Genomic DNA, 19,635 nt, shown 5'->3' on the forward strand with positions numbered 1-19,635 from the left:
AAAATCAAATCAAAATTTAACTAAACAATGTTGTTTGAATAAAAAGTCAAAATTGTCTGGCTGTCTAAATTAGGGAAATAATAGTGCTTTATTACAGACTCGAATTTCTCTTAGTAGTTTCAGGAAACTATGAACACCCCCCTTGAAAAAATTCTGTGTACGCCACTGCTTAGAGGTACTTTGTAACAATCATATTTCTTACGAATTGGAAATGAAATTCAGACATTCTTGTTCGTAAACATTTTCTTGAAAAGCAAAAAAAAAACTTAACTTCAAAAACTGTTTAACACAAAAACATTGAAAAAGAAACAAAACACACATTAAAAATTCATTCTAAATTTAAAAAGAGAACGACAACAATTGCTAGTAATCAAAAATGGTAAATAATCTAATATTTATACGTACACAGCATAAAATGACGGATAAGATACAAACATATGCTTCATAGTAGCCTTATTTTGGATTATTTTTACAGAGTATGCAAAACCAAGGAATGTTACACATTTCATTCGGCGGCAAAAATACAGAGACAGTTTATAAAAGCCACATATGTCAACACAGTGAAAGTGGCGGAAATAAAATGAAACAGAAACAGGTGTTTACTGTTCGTAGAAAAAAAAACTGATTGTGTATCACAAAACGAATGCCAATTAAAAAGGAAAAATGTGACGTAACATAAAAACAACTTAACAAGAAGAAACGGAACGTAACAAGGATATTAATAACTGCAGATATGAATGTTTACGAAGTTTGTTTTTACTGAGGTAATTACTACTCGAAACTAAAATAAAAGAAAGGTTTCATGTGACTAATAAAATAGATTATTACCAAATTAAATTTTCCGTAAATTGCGTGAGATATAATTTTACAGTATTTTTTTAGAAAGGAAATTTTTAGCTTTGCTCATACATCAGTTCTAAAAAGTTGTTATTTAGAAAATCGCTTTGTTAAAACGCAATAAATATTCGTTTGAAATAAAAAACCGTTTATAATGAATAAGATATTCATCATTATTATGAAGTATTCGAAATATTTCGAGAATCTAACAAAGCTTATAAATAAATTCGAAATAAATCTTTGTGAATTATAGAAGTATTTATTTCAAGGTAAATTTTAGCGCATATTTGCACTGCAGGAAATCAAGAAGCTGTCAAAATTATGGAATTATTAAAATGTTTTTATTAATTCAACGGCGATTCACGTTTTACTTAAGAAAAGTTGTCAACAGTATATAATGAATATCTTTTTAGGAATCACAATAGTATATTCTTGGAGTTTCATGTTTTAATCTTTATGGATTAAATTAAAAAATGATGCTAATCATGCCAGATTGTAAAAACATTTTAAGTTAAAATGAGTTTCTACTCAATTTAGAATATATTTCTGATTTTTTTTAGTTCTTTAATTAATCTAATTATAAAAAGTTTATTAATCATTACCTTAAGAAGTTTTTGCTTCATAAAACTTCTTCATTTATATTCCGTTCTTTGATTAAACTAATTATCAAAAGTTGATAAATTTTTTCGTTAAAATATTTTTGCTTCGTAAAACGTTTTCATTTATATTCCATTCTTTCGTTAAACTAATTATTAAAAATTCATTGATTTTTTTTTCGTTAAAATGTTTTTGCTTCCTAAAAAGTTTTTATTTATATTCCATTCTTTCGTTAAACTAATTATCAAAAATTTATTGATTTTTTTTGTCAAAAAGTTTTTTGTTGGAATAAAGTAATTATCATAAGTTGATCAATTATTTCGTTAAAAAATTTTTGCTTTATAAAACGTTTATATTTATATTCCATTAAATTAATTATCAAAAACTGATCGATTTTTAAGTTTAAAAGATTTTGCTTTACGAAACATTTTCATTTATAGTTCATAAAAATTACGAATTCTATTTTAATACAATTTGAAACGTTATAACTAATAATAATTTTAGTTTCAGAATATTTTTTAAAAGGTACAAAACATAATTCGACTTAAGAGAATTTCATAATTTCTTTGGTATAAAGAAAATAAACAGAATGCAAAACAAACGTGAAAAGGATTTTAAAAAAATCCTTTTCATATCAAATCATTTGTGGTCCAAGTGTTTGTATGAATGTTTTGCTAAAATAATGTAGCAAATTATGATACCAGAAACCAACGGCGTTTAAGAACTACTTAATTTAAAATTCTTTTACGAAAGAATACAAAGCGAAGCTCTATTAACTACGTGGAAAAAAAATTATTTAATATAGACTTTACGATTGCGTTTAGTTCCTAAATATTAAAATAATTGAATAAATTAAGCGAAATTAAATGTATTGCTCTTAATATTTTATTGATTTTTCAATATTTGCTATTTGTAGAGTTTTACCCCGTTCTCGCATGGGTGAAAGCCCTTATATAGCAAGACAGAAAAGAGAAAAACCTGGTACGTAAAACATTTCATTCCAGCATTTTTTTCGAAAAAAATGAAATATCTGTAACTATCAAGATTTCTTTTATAATTCTGGCATATATATAAAACTGCTTCTTTTCCAAGATAAAGTAGATATTGTTGAAAAATTTAAAAAAAGAATAAGTAAACTCCTCCCCAAAACTAGCTATAACTGAAATAGTTTTGCTACCAGCCTTTCCTCTTTTTCGTCTCGCTTTCACCCCTGTGTTCTCGTATTATCTGAACTTTTCTAGTAGTATGAATAAAATCTTAAACAACTGATAAAAAAAGCTTCCATCTGTTTTAAATATTTTCAGCACAATTCCAGATTCTAAATGTTTTAATGTTTGTATGATTGATTGTATAAAATTAAATCAGCCATTGTCTTCAATTTAAGATATAAAAAAAAATTAATTGAAATTTGAAAAACACATAATTTTGAAATATTTGAAACGTTGAAAATCCTACATCATATTCAATCTGTTTCGAACTAATAAGGCCTCATAGTCGATGTGGTGGTTAGAATCTTTGCCTCCCACGGTTTGGCCTCGAGGTTCGATTCTTCTAGCTAAAAGTTGGGCGTCTGATCGGATTGCAAGGATCTCCATTGATGATGAACTCTTGGACGATGACGATTGCCCATAAGAGTAGCTCAACAGTAACACTAACAACCAAGCAAAATTATTTGAAAAAACTGCTGCACAAACTGTAACTGTAATACTTGTGTAATTCTGATCTATTATCCATCTATTTAAAATTGTTTGTTTACTAACATCTTTCCTAATCCGATAAATTACAGAATATAGTGTCGTCAACAGATGAATGTTCAACATATCGAATGAAGGAAAAATAAAAGTTTATGTTTCAGTGCTGAGATTATTAAAGATGATAGAAAGACACATGAAGAATGTTAATATCTTAGATATCATATTTCAAAAGAAGCAAAAGTAATAATCTCACTACGATCATTTTAGAGATTGACTTAAGAGCTGCAAAAACTGAAAGCTGGATACTGCCCAATTTTTTTAACGGAGGCACCAAAACATATTTGAGATTCTTAATCCGAAACAATTTTCGTCGGTGAAAGCGTAAGATTTATTCAATACACGTTCTTCCCACCAAGAAAATGAAAAATCCTACTTTTGATAAGCAGAGTGACGAAAAGAAAAAGAATATAATTCATGGGTTATTTTTCCTATTTTTTATTTATATAAAATGCAGAAATACAAACTTTAGCAAATATTTGTGAAGATTTTCATAAATATTTAGTAAAAATGATGACGGGTTTAAACCGGCTGCTGGGTTGGTTCTGAAAAACCGTAAAATTTATGAAGTAAATCCGAAGCCACAATGGTTTTTTACCATATAAGAACAAATATTTTCAGTAAAAATTACGAAGAAAGTCCGTAATCAGTAACAAAACAACTGGTTTTTAACAGTAACAAGTTTGTACGGCGAAAGTAAATCTGTCCTATAACCAAATTTTTACCATATGGAAACAAGTTTTCCTCGTGAAAGTTATGAAGAAAATTTGTACTCGCACCAGATGTTAATGTATTATGTCAGCAGAATTTGTGTCGACCAATCATCATTGGGATTAGAACTGGTCACTTCATTGAAAGCGGCGCTCAGTTCCCTAATCCACTGCTGCTAAAGTGCTTTATTTTGAAGACATTGTGATCATAAGAATTTAACGTCAATATTGTATCGGAACGCAAAAATGCATAATGAAAACCAGAATTTCAACTGACGGTTTTAATTCGTTTGTGATTTGAGTGAATAAAGGAGTAAAACCGTTTTGTCGACAAAACGGTTTTAAAAATTAAATATTGAAAAATAAATTTTTTTTGCATTTTCTACGATTAATTATGCACGGAGAAAAAAATTCTGTTAAAATTACCATGCTGTATGAGAATGACATTTTTGATTTTAAAAAAAAATTTAAAAAAAAACAACATAATTCTGGCTAATGAAACTTAAAAATACGGTATTTTAATCATTCATTCGGAAATTTTTCCGTTCATAAGGTAACGGTTCACCGGAAATTTCGATTTATAAAATTATAATTCTTATTTTCCCGCATTTAGTAAAAAATCCGAAATTGAGATAAAACAGTCAATAAAAGATTTTTCTCACTGTTAACAGTTTGAATACCATCTTTTTTACAATTTTCTTTTACTGTTTTGTTTAAATATGGGAAAATAACAATTAAATAAATTGTTATTTAACCATATTTTCTGATAAATTTTTAACAATGCAATGCATGGACCAAGGACAATTTAATCATAAGCATCCCAACTTTTGGGTATAAGAAATGATAACAATATTTAACAGTCAATGGATTTGCCTTTTGGACACAAGGAAAAATACACAAAAAAAACTAAATTAATCTTTAACAATAAGTTAGAAATCTTTTACGTGTAGTATGTCCTTTTCCTCAAAAAGCAATTTCTGATATACACTTATAAGACTCGTTGCTGAGAAACTGACATATCAATTACAAAATCACTAAATTTATCATAAGAAAAAAGCATATTAAAGCAACAGTAATATAAAAAAAATAATCATTGTAGAAAATCAATATTTTTAAGTTTTTCGCACTATCGCTTAAAATGTTAAAATATTGGATATTTTATTTATTATTTGTTTTCATTATTACTAAAGTAACTAAATTAACCAGATCAAAAAGAATATTGATGAGGTTAATAAGCGGTGAAATTTTTAAAGACCCATAGAGAAATTACTAAAGTAAACTAATTTTATCTAAAAATATTTAACTAACTTTAGTGAAATGTGCTCGCCTCGAAACGCGATCGATTAATATTCAATAGAAAATTTAAATTCCTACTCTTTATTATTTCTAAAATCAATATGGCTTTTACATTTTTAGGATCAAAAGATATCACGCATAATTAAAGCCATTCATCTTTTGGAGAATGGCCCTTAACTCTGAATTTCATTTTAAGTTATAGTTTCATCCTTTTTTAAATGAGAGATAAGATGATGCATAGAACTCGACAATTTCATAATATAATAGGAACGTTGAATAAATAATCCCAAGAAACTGAAGTGGTAAGATATTAGTTAATTAAGAACTTCATTCTCTTTGAAAATATACAATTTGGAAGGAACAGTCGACATGCTTCGAGCGCTCAGATATAGGCACCCATTTTCAAGACTTGTTAGATATGAATGAGAAGAAACAAATGTGTTTGTTTTCTTTTTCTGTTATACTTAATTTTTCTAATAAAAAAATTAAACATTTTTTTATTAAAAAATTAAACATTTTTTTAATTAAAAAATTAAACATTTTTTTAATTAAAAAATTAAACATTTTTTTATTAAAAAATTAATAATATTAATTAAAAAAAATAAGCCAACGATACAAGAATTTCAGAAAATTAACACACTTGATTACAGTTTTATCTGGTTCAAACTTATTTTAAAGTTTTTTTACAATGAACTGATAAGTTTATAATATTTTTTTAAATTATTTCAATATTATATTTTAAAGTATTTTCAATTTCATGACTATAGTTATATCTATGAACTAAAAAATATATACAGGCAAATATATCCTAAAAAACTGTTAATGCAGTTGAATGCAATTTCTAATTAGGATTTAATTATGTATTTCATGCTTATTTATGTTTTAAACATTTTTAGTCATTTTATACTCATCATATATGGAATTAGTTATTGCTAAAAGATACGACTAATATGCCAAATGCATTAGATCGTGTAAAAGAAACCCTATTGTTGAAATAAATTCAAGTTTATAAGGAAAAAAAGAAAATACATCTGATAACGCTTCTAATAATAACACATCTAAGAGTAACACGTCTAATAATAACAAATTGTAATATAAATTACAAGACAATAATATCCGTGTGATTATTTAATGCGTATTTACTAACTAATATTTTGGAATTAGCTTTTTTATAACGTCTACAACACAATACGAGTTTTTCTTCTTTTCTTTAATTATTCAGACCAATTTTTTACGGTTACAGAACCTTAAAACGGGTCGAGTATCTTTTGGATGAATCCCTAATATAACTACGTGGTTTAATTAGGTGGTCCTAGTTGGTGCGATATAAGTCTGGTTGTTTACCGTATTAGGTGAAAGCAGTTAATATGCGATTTTTTTCAAAGTTAACTGTTTGAATACCATCTTATTTATAGCTATTTGACTGTTTTGCATGAATATGGTAAAATAACACAAAATAAATTGTTATTTAACCATTTTTTTCCGAGAAATTTCTAAGAGTGTACTAACCAAAGAAGAACTACTAATTATTTTGATGATATTTAATGTGTTTTTCAATAAGCGTTAATTTTAATGCAATTTTTTTTCAATAGCCGTTTTATCAATAAAACTCTCAAAATAATAAGTTTCATGTCTAACAGTTGAATTTGCAAACCTTAAGTGGTACCTAATCTAATTCTGAATTTATTTTTGATGCGGAAAGTGAATAAAAGACGCTGTATCACAATTTTCAAACGAGAACTCTTAAAAACGTTGAGAAAAGTTAGAAAAGAAACACAATTAGTTATTCTTGAGTTTGTTCATTTTATTTTGAATTGAAAAGTTCTATGAGAAATACTAAAGCAATTTTTTATAAATTTCGCAATTTGCTTTGTTACTGGCAATAATTTTATAAAAATGACCAAAATGTCGAGTAAATTATGGCTTATTGTTTAGATATAAATTTAATTACAGGTTTCAAAAATCATTACTGCTTTGACAAAATTATATTTTTGGAATCTCTGTGATATTCCCACAAAACTCTATGGCTGCGTGGAGCACCATTTGGGAACCACTGGTCAGGATATTGAGAAAAATGCGTAAAGCCAATAATTCTAACGCTAAAATTAAGCGCAAAGTTTAACACTAGTATAAAGGTTATGGGTATATTTTAGAACATTTTTTAAATCTGATATTCATTTATACATTCATATAAAAAGATATTTTATACAAATGTAACATTATGTAATTATATTATTTTATACAAATATAACATTACGTTGTAATTATTAGATTATAACATTTACCAGCGGATAACGTTAATAAAGCGGTTAATAAACGATAATTATGGTTATGATTTCAATTAACCTATTCAGGTAAATTTATAAGTATTTTGCAGTTAAAAACATAACAAAAAATATTTGATTAAATAAAGCAGAAAACAAGCAATTAGTTACCTACAGCAAATACAAAGAAAACGCTTTAAGTGATTCATATACTTATACTTATAACTCTTATGAGATATTTTGAGGTTTGTTTGTACGAACATCAAAATAGAAACATCATAATGTACTCTCATAACAGAGATCAAGATGGACAGTTCACCTTCCACTAAAGACAAGTATCAACGCATCAAACAAAAGCGTAGATCGTCCTTGTTTATATGTCCATTAGATAACGATAAATATTACATAAAATATAAATAACAATTTGAGGTACAACACAATGGCTGAAACCAACATTTTCAGGACTATTTTGTTGCGAAACGTGTAATCATCCACAAATTTACCAAACATTGTCCTACGCGAATTCTATAAACCGTTCGCAACCAGCACTTAATTTGTTTCATGCATAAAACATAAGATTATTTTGTACAATTTATTTCCAAAGTAGCCATGTGTAAAGAAAATTATATGGTTTTAGAAACGGGGTTTTACAGGTGCGTTATAAGCATGGGTATAATTGTGCCACTCATCTTAAAGGGATTCATATTTTTTTTGCAGTTTTCTGTATGATGGAAAGTACTGGATGCAAGATTTTCCCCTCCCCCCCTTTTTTTGAAGATAACTTATTGCAGACCATTGTTAATTTTGAGATTGATATGAACCTATGTTTTATGTTATTGAAACAATGTTTTTTTATACAAGTACAGTAAAAATGGAAAACAGTGGGATAAAGTGGCATTAAAAAAAAAGACAATAGTTGAGTATATCACTGCCATGTAGATTCATGGGGTGAAATTCTCAAAATGATTATTTTAACTTTAAAGGGGTCTGGTGCACAAAAATTATTGCCAGAAATTATTAAAATTATAATTAAAATGCTGAAAGAATTATGCTTTTGATTAGAATGAATTATGTTTTCGATTAGAAGGAATAATGTTTTCGATTGGAATGAATTATGTTTTCGATTAGAATTAATTATCTTTTGATTAGAATGAATTATGTTTTTGATTAGAATGAATTATGTTTTCGATTAGAATGAATTATGTTTTCGATTGGAATGAATTATGTTTTCGATTAGAATGAATTATGTTTTTGATTAGAATGAATTGAATTTTCGGTTAGAATTAATTATGATTTTGATTTGAATGAATTATGTTTTCGATTAGAATTAATTATGTTTTTGATTAGAATGAATTATGTTTTTGATTAGAATGAAAAATTGGACGGTAAAGAGAGGTTTGATTTTGTTTTCTTCCATGTTAAACTTCAAGTGGTTCTGAAACTTTGAAGGCTTTTTTCTCAGCCAACACTTTTCTTTATTTTTTTTATAACTTAAATACAACTAAGAACAGATTGACTTAACTTTAAAATACCTACATTTTTGTTACTTTGCAACAAATTGTTTTCAAGAATTTTGTAGATTTTGCTTGAAAGTTTTTAAGCAAAAAAAAAAAAAAATTTGTTCTAGACATTAAAAAAATTTTTTAAACCATTAATAGCAAAAATTGTTTTAAAGAGATTACATGTACATATTTTTATTTTTGTTAAGCCAAAAATTGTAAATGAAGCATAGTTTTTTTTTAACTATTGCAAAATTTTGAAAAATTCCAAACTTTTTAAAAACAATTTTTTGAATGACTTCAGAGCAGTTTCTGATCATATAAATATTATCTAATTTAACTGACGTAATATTTGAGAAAATTTACACATAAAAAAATTTTGTAAAAATTTACCCAATCCTCCTCCATTAAACAATTTTTAGAAAAACCACTTAACTGTGCTAAATAATCTACCAGACCCTATTAAGAATTTAATTTTGACTAATAGAAAAAGAAGGAAAAAAATGAAAACGCTTTTCATTGTAAATTCATTTATTCCTCGAAGTTGGATTTCATATTTATCCTTAAACTGAGAACCAAATATGCATAAAAATAATAATTAGAAGGAAAAAAAAAACTTTTTTTTTTAATCAACAACATATTTTTTTCGGAAAAAAATTTAAAAAAGTGCATAATGAGCAAATAAATATAATTATCATTATTACTTGCTTATTTTTTTCTTTTTCTTTACAAATATTTTGGAAATATGGAATTACCAAACTAAATTTGTGATTTATTTTTTTGGTTTTTTCATTTTCGATTATACTAAAATACAATAAAAATTTTCAGAGCTTAAGAAAGTAATTGTAGTGTGCTAAGATATAGAAAAAAATCTACAATTTTTTTTATCAAAGTGCTAAACATAAAAAATCAGTATATTTACAAGAAGTTAAATGTCGAAAAATCTGTATTGTGATAAGGACATCAGTACAATGTTTATCAGAATGTGATTGCATATCAGAAATCGAAGCATTATAATTGCGTTTAAAACACATATTTTCTGCACATAAGTTGAGAAAAACAGTAAATTATCAAAACTACCACAGTATGAAAACACTTACCGTGTTGCTGGCTCTATGGAAACAATATTAAGCTTGTTAATTTTTACCGAAGAACAGTCGTAATGATTTTGACAAAATTAACAATAAAATATCTTTTAATAATGCGTGATAAAATTTTACAAATGTATTAAAATTTGGCACATTTATTTCGACTCTCATTCGGTTAAATTTACTTTTTAGTATTGTATTTTGCACTAAATTATACTAAAGAGAACTATAGTTTTGAAGCCAGAATTTCAGTAAACCGTTACCATATGAACGAGAAATTTTTCAAATGAATGGTTTAAGTACCGTTTTTATTACAGTTTTTTTTACGAAAAATGTCATTACCATACAATACAGTAGTTAAACCTGAATTTTTTTTTGTCTGTATTTTTCAACAGCCATATATAAACAGGGTTATTCATACTTCCCTCCTGGCAGGAACTGGACAATCGCATTGATGCATGCCGTGTGACCAAGGGTTCACACATAGAACACCTGTAATGTACGTAAGTAAAACTTGTATAGTTTCGGAATAATTTCATATGTTTCTTTTTTTCATAATTCCGTCTTCTTTTTTTTACTATAACGCTTCGAAACCCCGGTGGGAATTATGAATAACCCTGTATATACAGGGGGTCTCAGTTAAGCGTTTCAGAACTTTTAAGAGGGGTAGAGGGCATCCTGACGACTCGAAATCTTATAGCAATGTGGGGTCGGAAATGCTTTCCTGAAGCGGTGACGTACACAGAAGCACCATAAAGAAAAGAGATCGTAAGTGAAACATCGTTTTAATAATACATTGAAAAAAGCATAAGGCACATTGGTCAAACTAAATGTTTGAAGTTTCTGCCACCGGCTACAATGCACACCTCACATTTCCGGTGCATGGACATCCGAACATTCTGCAATACTCCAGGCATATCTCAAATTTCTCCGGCAGCTACTGCGATTCTTGCAACCAGCTCCTCGGCATTGTCAACAGGGGTGTCATAAACCAGTGTTTTCATATGACCCCAGAAATCAAGACATGATGGGTCGGGTGACCGAGGAGGCCATATAATTTTTTCAATGTATTATTATAGCGATTTTTCACTTACGGTCTCTTTATGGTGCTTCTGTGTACGTCAACTGCTTCAGGAAAGCATTTCCGATCCCACATTGCTGTATGATTTCGTGTCGTCAGAATGCCCCCTACCCCTCTTAGAAGTTCTGAAACGCTTAACTGAGACACCCTGTATATGTGACAAAAAGGACAAACTAATTACTTTCTAATTTTCAGTACACTAATTGTAAGCATTTTTTAAACCTATTTCGCAATATGTTTTAAAATTTACCCTTCTCATACACAATTAAATTTCAGAACGAAATAATTTTATACAACTTCAATTCAAAATTTACCTTAACTGTAGTTAACCCAGTTACCTATTTTAATAAAAACAAGCTTTAAATCAATAATTTAACATTTAATTTTATGTGTTTTAATACTTTGACTTTAAAGCCATTAAAAACCAGTCTCAATTTTTACATGTAAAATATATTCTCCTTGTTTTATTAGAACCTTCGACGTGTGATAGTCTCGTATAAATTGTCTCTATGCAAATCACGTTTGACGAAGCTAAAGTAATAAAACGCTTGCGTGAGTTGGAAGCAATTATGTTTCACCGTGTCTCTCTGATTTATTTATTAAACGAAATCGGCAACGGTTAACGAAGCACCGCAAGTTTTATTGCTACACGTATTGGAATAGTTGTTAAAAATTAAAAAATCATTTTGTTAATTCTTTTATTGGTTTCAATATTAAGAAAAATGTCACCGTTTTTTAAATATCAAATTAATTAAAGTTTTGCTTGAAATTTTTAGTAATCCTCATTCAAATTATTAATCATTACTTTTGATTAAATTACTGTTTTGTTTTTTTTATTTCCAATGCAGCAGGCGATACAGACATTATCCTAACTCCGTACAGAGATCAAAAGAAAAGAAAAATACAAATGCAGAAGGAGATGAAATATTCAAAATACAAAAACAAAAGAAAAACATCAAACACAAAAATTAAATCAAGAATTTAAATTTGATTAAATTATTAATTAAATAATAAGAACCGTTATTTGCATTATTAATCATTGCCTTCGAAATTTGATTTTACTATTAATTAACTTTTATCTTTTAATTATTTAGCACGCTATAGATTTTAATAATAATTCTTAAGCCTAGTTTTAGGCGTGGTATATCCAAAACATGGCTCAATCAAATTACACCTCAATCCTTCAATCAATCTATTTAAATTTCTCATACATAATATCCATATTTTGCAACATTGATAAAATGTAAAATACTCTTATTTAATTGTTGACAAGTTAAGTGCGAGTGAGCACAAATGACCTTTAAAATTTTGAAATGAACTATTGCATTTTTAATAATGCAAGAAACCTTTTTCTTTTTGGTCAAATTCAAGCAAGCAAGATGTTTTATACGCAAGTTGAAAAATTGTAAAGTTAAAGAAAGAATAATTAATACAGTTGTTTAACAGAACGTAATTGAAAAAAGTTTCTTGCACAAATTTAAATACAAAATTCAATTTTTAAAAGTTTTGTCTCAAATAAAGTTTAGAATAAATGCTACTTGAATTGATTATATTTCTTCTAAATAATATCATTTTTACGCAGCTTTATAAAAATTTAAAACTTTGTAATAATTTGAAACTTTATTACGACTTAAATTTTTACATTTCTTTATGTATTGTAAGCATAAATTTTTTTATCATTTCTAAATATTATTCATGACCAAATTTTGTATAGATTGAAATTATTAAAAAAGAGTTGCAGCCAAAGGCTTTTTTTTCTAATTCAGGTGCAATTGAAGAAAATGTGTTTAAAATATCTCTTTAATTTCTATTTTCTTAAACATGCTACGTTATGTATCTTGTTTATGCGTAGCTAACTCAATATATTAGGTTAATATTAAGCTATAATTAACATAACCTTTAATTAGTGATACTCAGTTTCAACTCTGTAACTCACAGGCTGTGAATTAAAAATGGGCTCGTATCTACAATTATTGAATTAAGCATGGCGTTAGATAAATATCCACATTTTCATAAAAATATCGAAAACTGCAATTTAATGCTTGCATCGATGATGAATAAATAAAGAGTTGAAATAATACTTTGACTTCGCAAATTTGGCATAACTCTCTAAGTATCTTAGACAATGCTTAGTTATCTGGAGTTAAAATACATATTATATAATATTATATTATTTTGATAAAATACTAAATGCATGCCCCCTAAGCTCACAGAATATTGATAATTTTTATATCGCTGATGTACACTGTACATAATAGATAAGAGAAGCCTGTGCATAATTTTGTAATTTTTGCGATTAATGTTAAGAAAAATATATAGTAGAATAGTCTGAATATTTGACGGAAAATCAGGAAATCAAGTCATGAATAGCAGTGAATAATATATCCCGGTTATCGCATAAAGCCATTATCACAAGTGAAAATTCTCCATAACATTAAAGAAGTACATTAAAACACGAAAGAGAATTTTAATTATAAGTATTTATGAAGTAAGTAAAAAAAACTAATTATCATAAAAAAGCTCATTAAATTTAATATAATAAGATTTGAAATGTCTCATAAAGTATTCAAAAATAGAACATAATACTTTTAATTAAAATCACAAAAAAATTCGAATGCAATTTTTGATATAAAACAAATAGATTTCAGAACAAGAAAATTTTTATGAATCTAAGCACATTTTATTCCCGACATGAAAATTTATAGAATGGTGCTAAAAATCACGCTTAAAGTTGATGCGCAAACAAAAAAATCTATAAAACTGTCTCCTAAAGTTATGAGCTTATTTAACTTTTAGAAACGAATAAAGTGCTGGAAAATCTCCGTCATACTCTGACTTTGGTATTAATAATGAGGAAAATTCAGATCTTTTATGCAACAGGATTAAATACCTATTCTTTGACAAACATAAATATTATCTAAAGTATTAGGAAAGCAAAAGGAAAGTAATCCGTATTTTTGTTTTAATTTGTAAGGATTTCAAGCTTTTCATATCAATGAAAAATGACAAATTTTCACAAAATTCGAAAAATATCAGAGAAACTTTTGACAGCTTATGTAGATGAATTATAGCTTAAGCTTACATATTTTTGGTATAAAAACAAATAAAAAATAAGTTCCATGATTGGAATAAGAAGCTCATTACTATTTACCCAAGCTCTTTGGTATTGATTTTGGAAAAATTAGCAATAAAATATGGTTTAATGATGCATGATAAAATTTGGCTATTGTATCATGTTTCAATTATCAAACCAATCATGATACGAAAAACTAACAATAAAATATGGATTTATAATAACTGATACAATTTCTTAATTTTTTCATGGCATAAAAACCATTTATACGATTTAGTTTACCCGTCAGTTTTGTATTTTTACTAAATGTGTGGTAATAAGATTTTTTTAAAGACCAGAATTTCCAATAAACCGTAACCATATGAACGGCAAACTTACCTATAAATGATTTAAATACCGTGTATTTTGACTTTATTTACCAGAATTATAGTTTTATTTGGCATAAATGTCACAACCATTCAGTATATTAATTTTAACAGAATTTTTTTCCGTGTAAAATGGCATGAAGTTAAACCCTGTTTAAAAATTTTTTCTATAAATAGCGCTTTCTTGAAATAAAATAAATATGGCAACCTTGGACGTTTTTAATACACTGATAGAACTTTTTTTCTTAAATCGTGGTAAAATAACCGTGAGCAGTCTGTCTATTCTATTAAGCCTAAAGTTTACGGTGAAGAACATTTTTTTGCCATTACGGTTTTGCACCCTAGCATGGTAGCACAACTAGTATGGTTAAAAAATCATGACACAAAACTAGGCGGTTTTTTAACCCTTTTTAAACTAGCATGGTTTCAAAACTGTAAAAAGGAAACTTCTCAGTTCTCTCAACTTTTTCTTTCTTGCATCCTTTTTCAAGACAAAAAAAATTCAAATAAAAAAGATGATGGAAGACTAAAGAGAAAAGAAAACAACAACTTTGAAGCACTTCTTTGGGCGACGACTAAAGGCAACCATACTTCTTTGTACATTTTTCCTCAGTGTAAAGTATCATTGTTTGTTGGAAGAAAATTTCTTTCCTGAACAAGGTTAAGAGCAAAAGTGCAGCTTTGCTCCCCTCTTTCTTATAACGGTTCTTAATATTCTTACCTCCCCCTTTAGGGGAGTTTTTTTAAATACGTTTCTTCACACCAATGCACTTTTTGATGCGTAGATAACAATCAAACGATTAATGGTAATGTTAACTTCATGCGATGAACTGTCCTTTACTTTCAAAGTTGTGGTGAAGAAGAAAATAAAACTGGACATGGGAGATAGTTTAGTAGCTTTATGGCACTGCAATCTGGGCTTAAATGAGAGTATCTTTGACTATATTTGGTAGACTATATTTGAGAGTGCCCCTTGATTCTCGCCAAGTTGTGATTGAGGTTGATCGCTGATCTGGGCGATGTTGAAACCCAATCGTGATTCTGATTGGTTTAGATTTTAGTGTTATTTTTAAATGTTCAACGATATATGTCATTTCAGAGGTCAGTTAGTTCCACGTTGGATTTCGGCTGGTAAGGCTAATTTTTCTTCTGGTCCTGAAAATTACTTCGGTAAATAAGATAAATCTTAAGTTTCTGTACGATTTGAATGAAAAGGGAAAAAAAGCAGTAATTAACTGGTGTATGAATGAAGGTTTAATTAGTAACCGGTATAAATGTCCTGTTTGTGCGAAAGATATGACCGGCACCACAGATTCTACTCATGATAAATTTGAACAATATCTAATTGCTATTGGAGAATTCAGTGTACCTAAAAGTGAGGATATTCAAGCTAATCAAGTCGATTATTTTCTGTTCTTATTCCATTAATTTTTGTTTCGATTCAAAATGCATTTTATTGGGTTTATTAAAATTTTGCTTAGATTATGTTCATTGCAATTTCATTAAGTTTTGGTCGATGTCTTGTTGACATTTTCCAATGTTTTATTGAAATATCATTATGTTTTGGCCGCCATTCCTGTTACCACAGTGTTCCGCGCAAACAGGAATGGCGCCAAACATAAATCGCCAATTTTGCCAAGGGGCACCCTCAAGTATATTTTTCCCGTATCTTATTCTAATAAATTCACAGTTAGGGAATGCAAGCCACGGCAAACTCTTCGTGTGTTTAAGGTAATAGAGGAAATATTGTGATGTCAACACTCGGACTCGAACCCCTGTTCTGTCGGTCATGAGATTTACAGATTAGACCTCTCGGCTTTAACATGTACCCATCTGCAAGAAACTAAGTGACTTAATTAGGTAAACCTGGTTGGTGCGATAAAATTCTGGTTGTTTAACAGCATTAGGTGAAAGCAATTAGTAAACGGTTTTTCTCATTACCAGTTTGAATACCATCTTATTTTTGATTATTTAACTGCTACGTTTGAATTTGATAAAATAACAATTAAATCAATTGTTATCTAAACACTTTTTCCTAGAAATTTCTAACAGTGTATTATAAATACAGTTCTATACAGTTACAAAAGTTCTACTAAAGATTTTTCCCTTTGTGATTTTAAAGATAAGTTCGATTAAAGTTTACAGTTTTATGAGTTCTATTAAAGATTTTTACCGAAAATATAAAATAAGAATTTGTTTTTATATTAAAATTAAAGAACCAACCTTTTCTTACAAAACTTTTTTTTCACAATTGCGTAAGTTGTATTAAATGTTCCTACAGAAAATATAAAATAAAGAGTTATATTATATTAGCACTAAGGGTTAATGGACAAAAAGTTATGAACTCTTGTAGCTTAAAAACAAGCTATAGAAAATGTTTGACATATGCTTTATATTAATGGCAATAAAAATCCAATAGAGGCAAAGCTCCTCGCTGGTTGGCAGATTAGATTACTATTCTTGGTCAAACATAGATATTTCTTAAAAATAAACCATTTGAAGAAAAAAATCTTTTTTATTTCATAAGGTTTTATGCCTTTCATATCGGTGAAAAATGACAAAATCTATTCAGATTCGAGAAATGGACTGTAACTTTTGGCAACGTATAACATTTTTTAGAAGAGTAACGGATTTGACTTTCATGTTTTTTGGCAGAAGAACAAATAGAAATTTTGCCATTATTTATCTTAATTGTATTTACAGTCTTCATAAGTATCAGAAAAACTTTCATAAAAAAAAGCAAATCCACAAACTATCTTAATTCGAGTTTTGCTTTCATATGGATTGTAATTACATACAAAAACTTAGGCTGTTAAAAATTTTCTTCGTTCTTTATCTTCGGTAAACATTGTAAGAGTTTTAAATCAGGAATGATAAATTAATTTCATAGTCTAGGTTTAGGTTAAACATAGTAAAACTAGACCTGAAATCTTTAAATTTACTTAATTACAGTGCAAAACCAGAGAATGGTCTCAACAATTTGAATTAATTAAGCTAATTAAAGACAATGATTATTATTAACAATTCAACATTCTAAGGTACCTTTTTGTTTGCATAAATCTAACCTCAACTGTTTCGTCATCTATCGTTTTAATCTTTAGCTGTTACATATTTGTTTGTTTGATTCTAAAAACAAGTAAAAGCAAAGATTGAATGGAACATTTGGTATTCAAATTTGGATTTATATTATGATATTATTAATCACATATTTTTACTATCTAAATCTTTCTTTTACCTATCACTCATTTTAGCACTTTTACTATCGTTCTTAAGTTGGTTTCTATTTAAAGCTTAAAATTCGTCCCACGATGCAAGTTATAAGCTAATCTCATCTTGATATCTTCTGGTTGTAAGCTTTAAATCTTTCCAGAACTTTCCAGATGTAAACAAACCAAAATATCCGTTCGTAAATCTTCTTATCAAGAATTTTGGATGAAAATAAGAATATTTTTTATGAAAATAATGGATATTGAATACATCGAATGTGAATTTTATTAGCTTGAAAATTTTCTAAACTGCACCTCACAAACTTTTTTTTTCTTCACCCTGCTCAGTTTGGTGAAAAAATAAAAGATGAAATAATATACCTTAGAATTACTTAAATAGATTTCAATCTTTCTGTTTTTGGGGGAATTCACGATCCCAGCATTATTTCATATGCACTATATTATTAATAAATAATCGAACATTTGTTCCGAGTTACGAAAATAAATACTTTAAGGGATAATCACAGATGAAATTTATTAAAAAATATGGTACTTTTAAGAGATAAAATCAATGGCGATAATTGCGTTAAACTACTTTATATTTCTTAAAAGACCCCAAAAGGAAACCCCTGTTTAAGTAAAATGCAATTTTTCTTTATATAATAGCCACTTTATTAATTTGTATCTTTATTTTATTAACGAATACGGTTAAAATATATGCTAATTGTAAACCAATTTTATAGTTAACTAACACAAAAATTGGCTAACATTTATGCTTAGACTTATTCTCTCAACAGAAATCATCACAAATCAAAATTAAATATTTCACTAAAAGAGTTTGTTCAAAAGCTAAACGTCGTACTTATTTGTAGCTTAAGTTCTTTTTATGTTCTCCTGAAACAATATATTTTCAAATTAAGAGATTACTTTGTAACCCAAGTGCCAACTAAATGCAGTTTTGGAATTATTTAAGCGTTTTAGTGCTCTTGAAATGGCATCAATATATCCGACCGGATATCAGATTTCCACTTAGAGATCTGCTCTGTAGCATTACTTTTAAGCTCTCACAAAAATAAAGAGAAAGATTAATTCTCGAGGTAGAAAAGCTACGGTTACATAGAAGAAAAAAAAACAATCGTCTGAATTTAACCGTTCTAACGTTTTTGCTAGATTGGAATCTTCATCGATATAAAAAAATATCATTTATTAAGCCCCTCTCCTTAACGATATGGTCACACAACTGGTCAATAAACAATTGCTCTCTTTTTCCGCTTTACATTATAGACAGTCAGATTTTTTAATTCAATAATCATTCCCGATCCAATTTTATTAAATGTAAATACAGTTTAAGTTTTTATCATTTGTATTTACTCTGTTTACTTTATATGCTTATCAAAAGCTCCAATAACATCCCTGTTTTACATTGATATTAATGTGATTTAACTATATATTATTCGGAAAAATAGTGTCAGACATGATTTCATATCAATATCAAAATTCAAACTCCCCAACTGTCTATAAATATGTAATTTTCCTTAGCTTGTAATTAGTGAATAATTAGCATTAGAATTGAATACAGTAACATAAATGCATTTTAATTAATCAAATATTTAATGTTTGTAACAAATATGGAATTTTATAAAACTGAAATTCAAATACAAATACTATTCGATTCTCAGTATTATTTGACTAGAATAACAAGGGAAATATATAAATTATAGCTACTTTATACCTAAAGGAAATACAGGAAATCGTCGACAAGAATCCATTAAACTCAAAATTTAAGAAATAGTAAATTGTTTTTAAAAGGAATCAACACAAGAAGTTTTTACAATAAATAATTAGTTCCAATAATGTTTTTTTGCATG

General features: G+C 27.7%; 1 protein-coding gene across 4 annotated transcripts in view; it reads right to left on the reverse strand.

Moving 5' to 3' along the window:
• LOC107443458 (multiple C2 domain and transmembrane region protein) overlaps positions 1–19,635 on the reverse strand; it is a 178,720-nt gene that overhangs the window by 106,846 nt on the left and 52,239 nt on the right. The window contains exon 1 of one of the 4 annotated variants that reach the window (XM_071177744.1): positions 406–557. The exons of the other annotated variants lie outside the window; for them this stretch is intronic. Coding sequence (XP_071033845.1) covers positions 406–412 — 7 coding nt within the window. The 5' untranslated portion in view covers positions 413–557. Of the gene's footprint in view, positions 1–405; positions 558–19,635 lie in introns of those variants that run through there. 4 annotated transcript variants of the gene reach the window in all.

The sequence above is a fragment of the Parasteatoda tepidariorum genome, chromosome 2 (genome assembly GCF_043381705.1).
Source record: "Parasteatoda tepidariorum isolate YZ-2023 chromosome 2, CAS_Ptep_4.0, whole genome shotgun sequence".
NCBI lineage: Eukaryota > Metazoa > Arthropoda > Arachnida > Araneae > Theridiidae > Parasteatoda > Parasteatoda tepidariorum.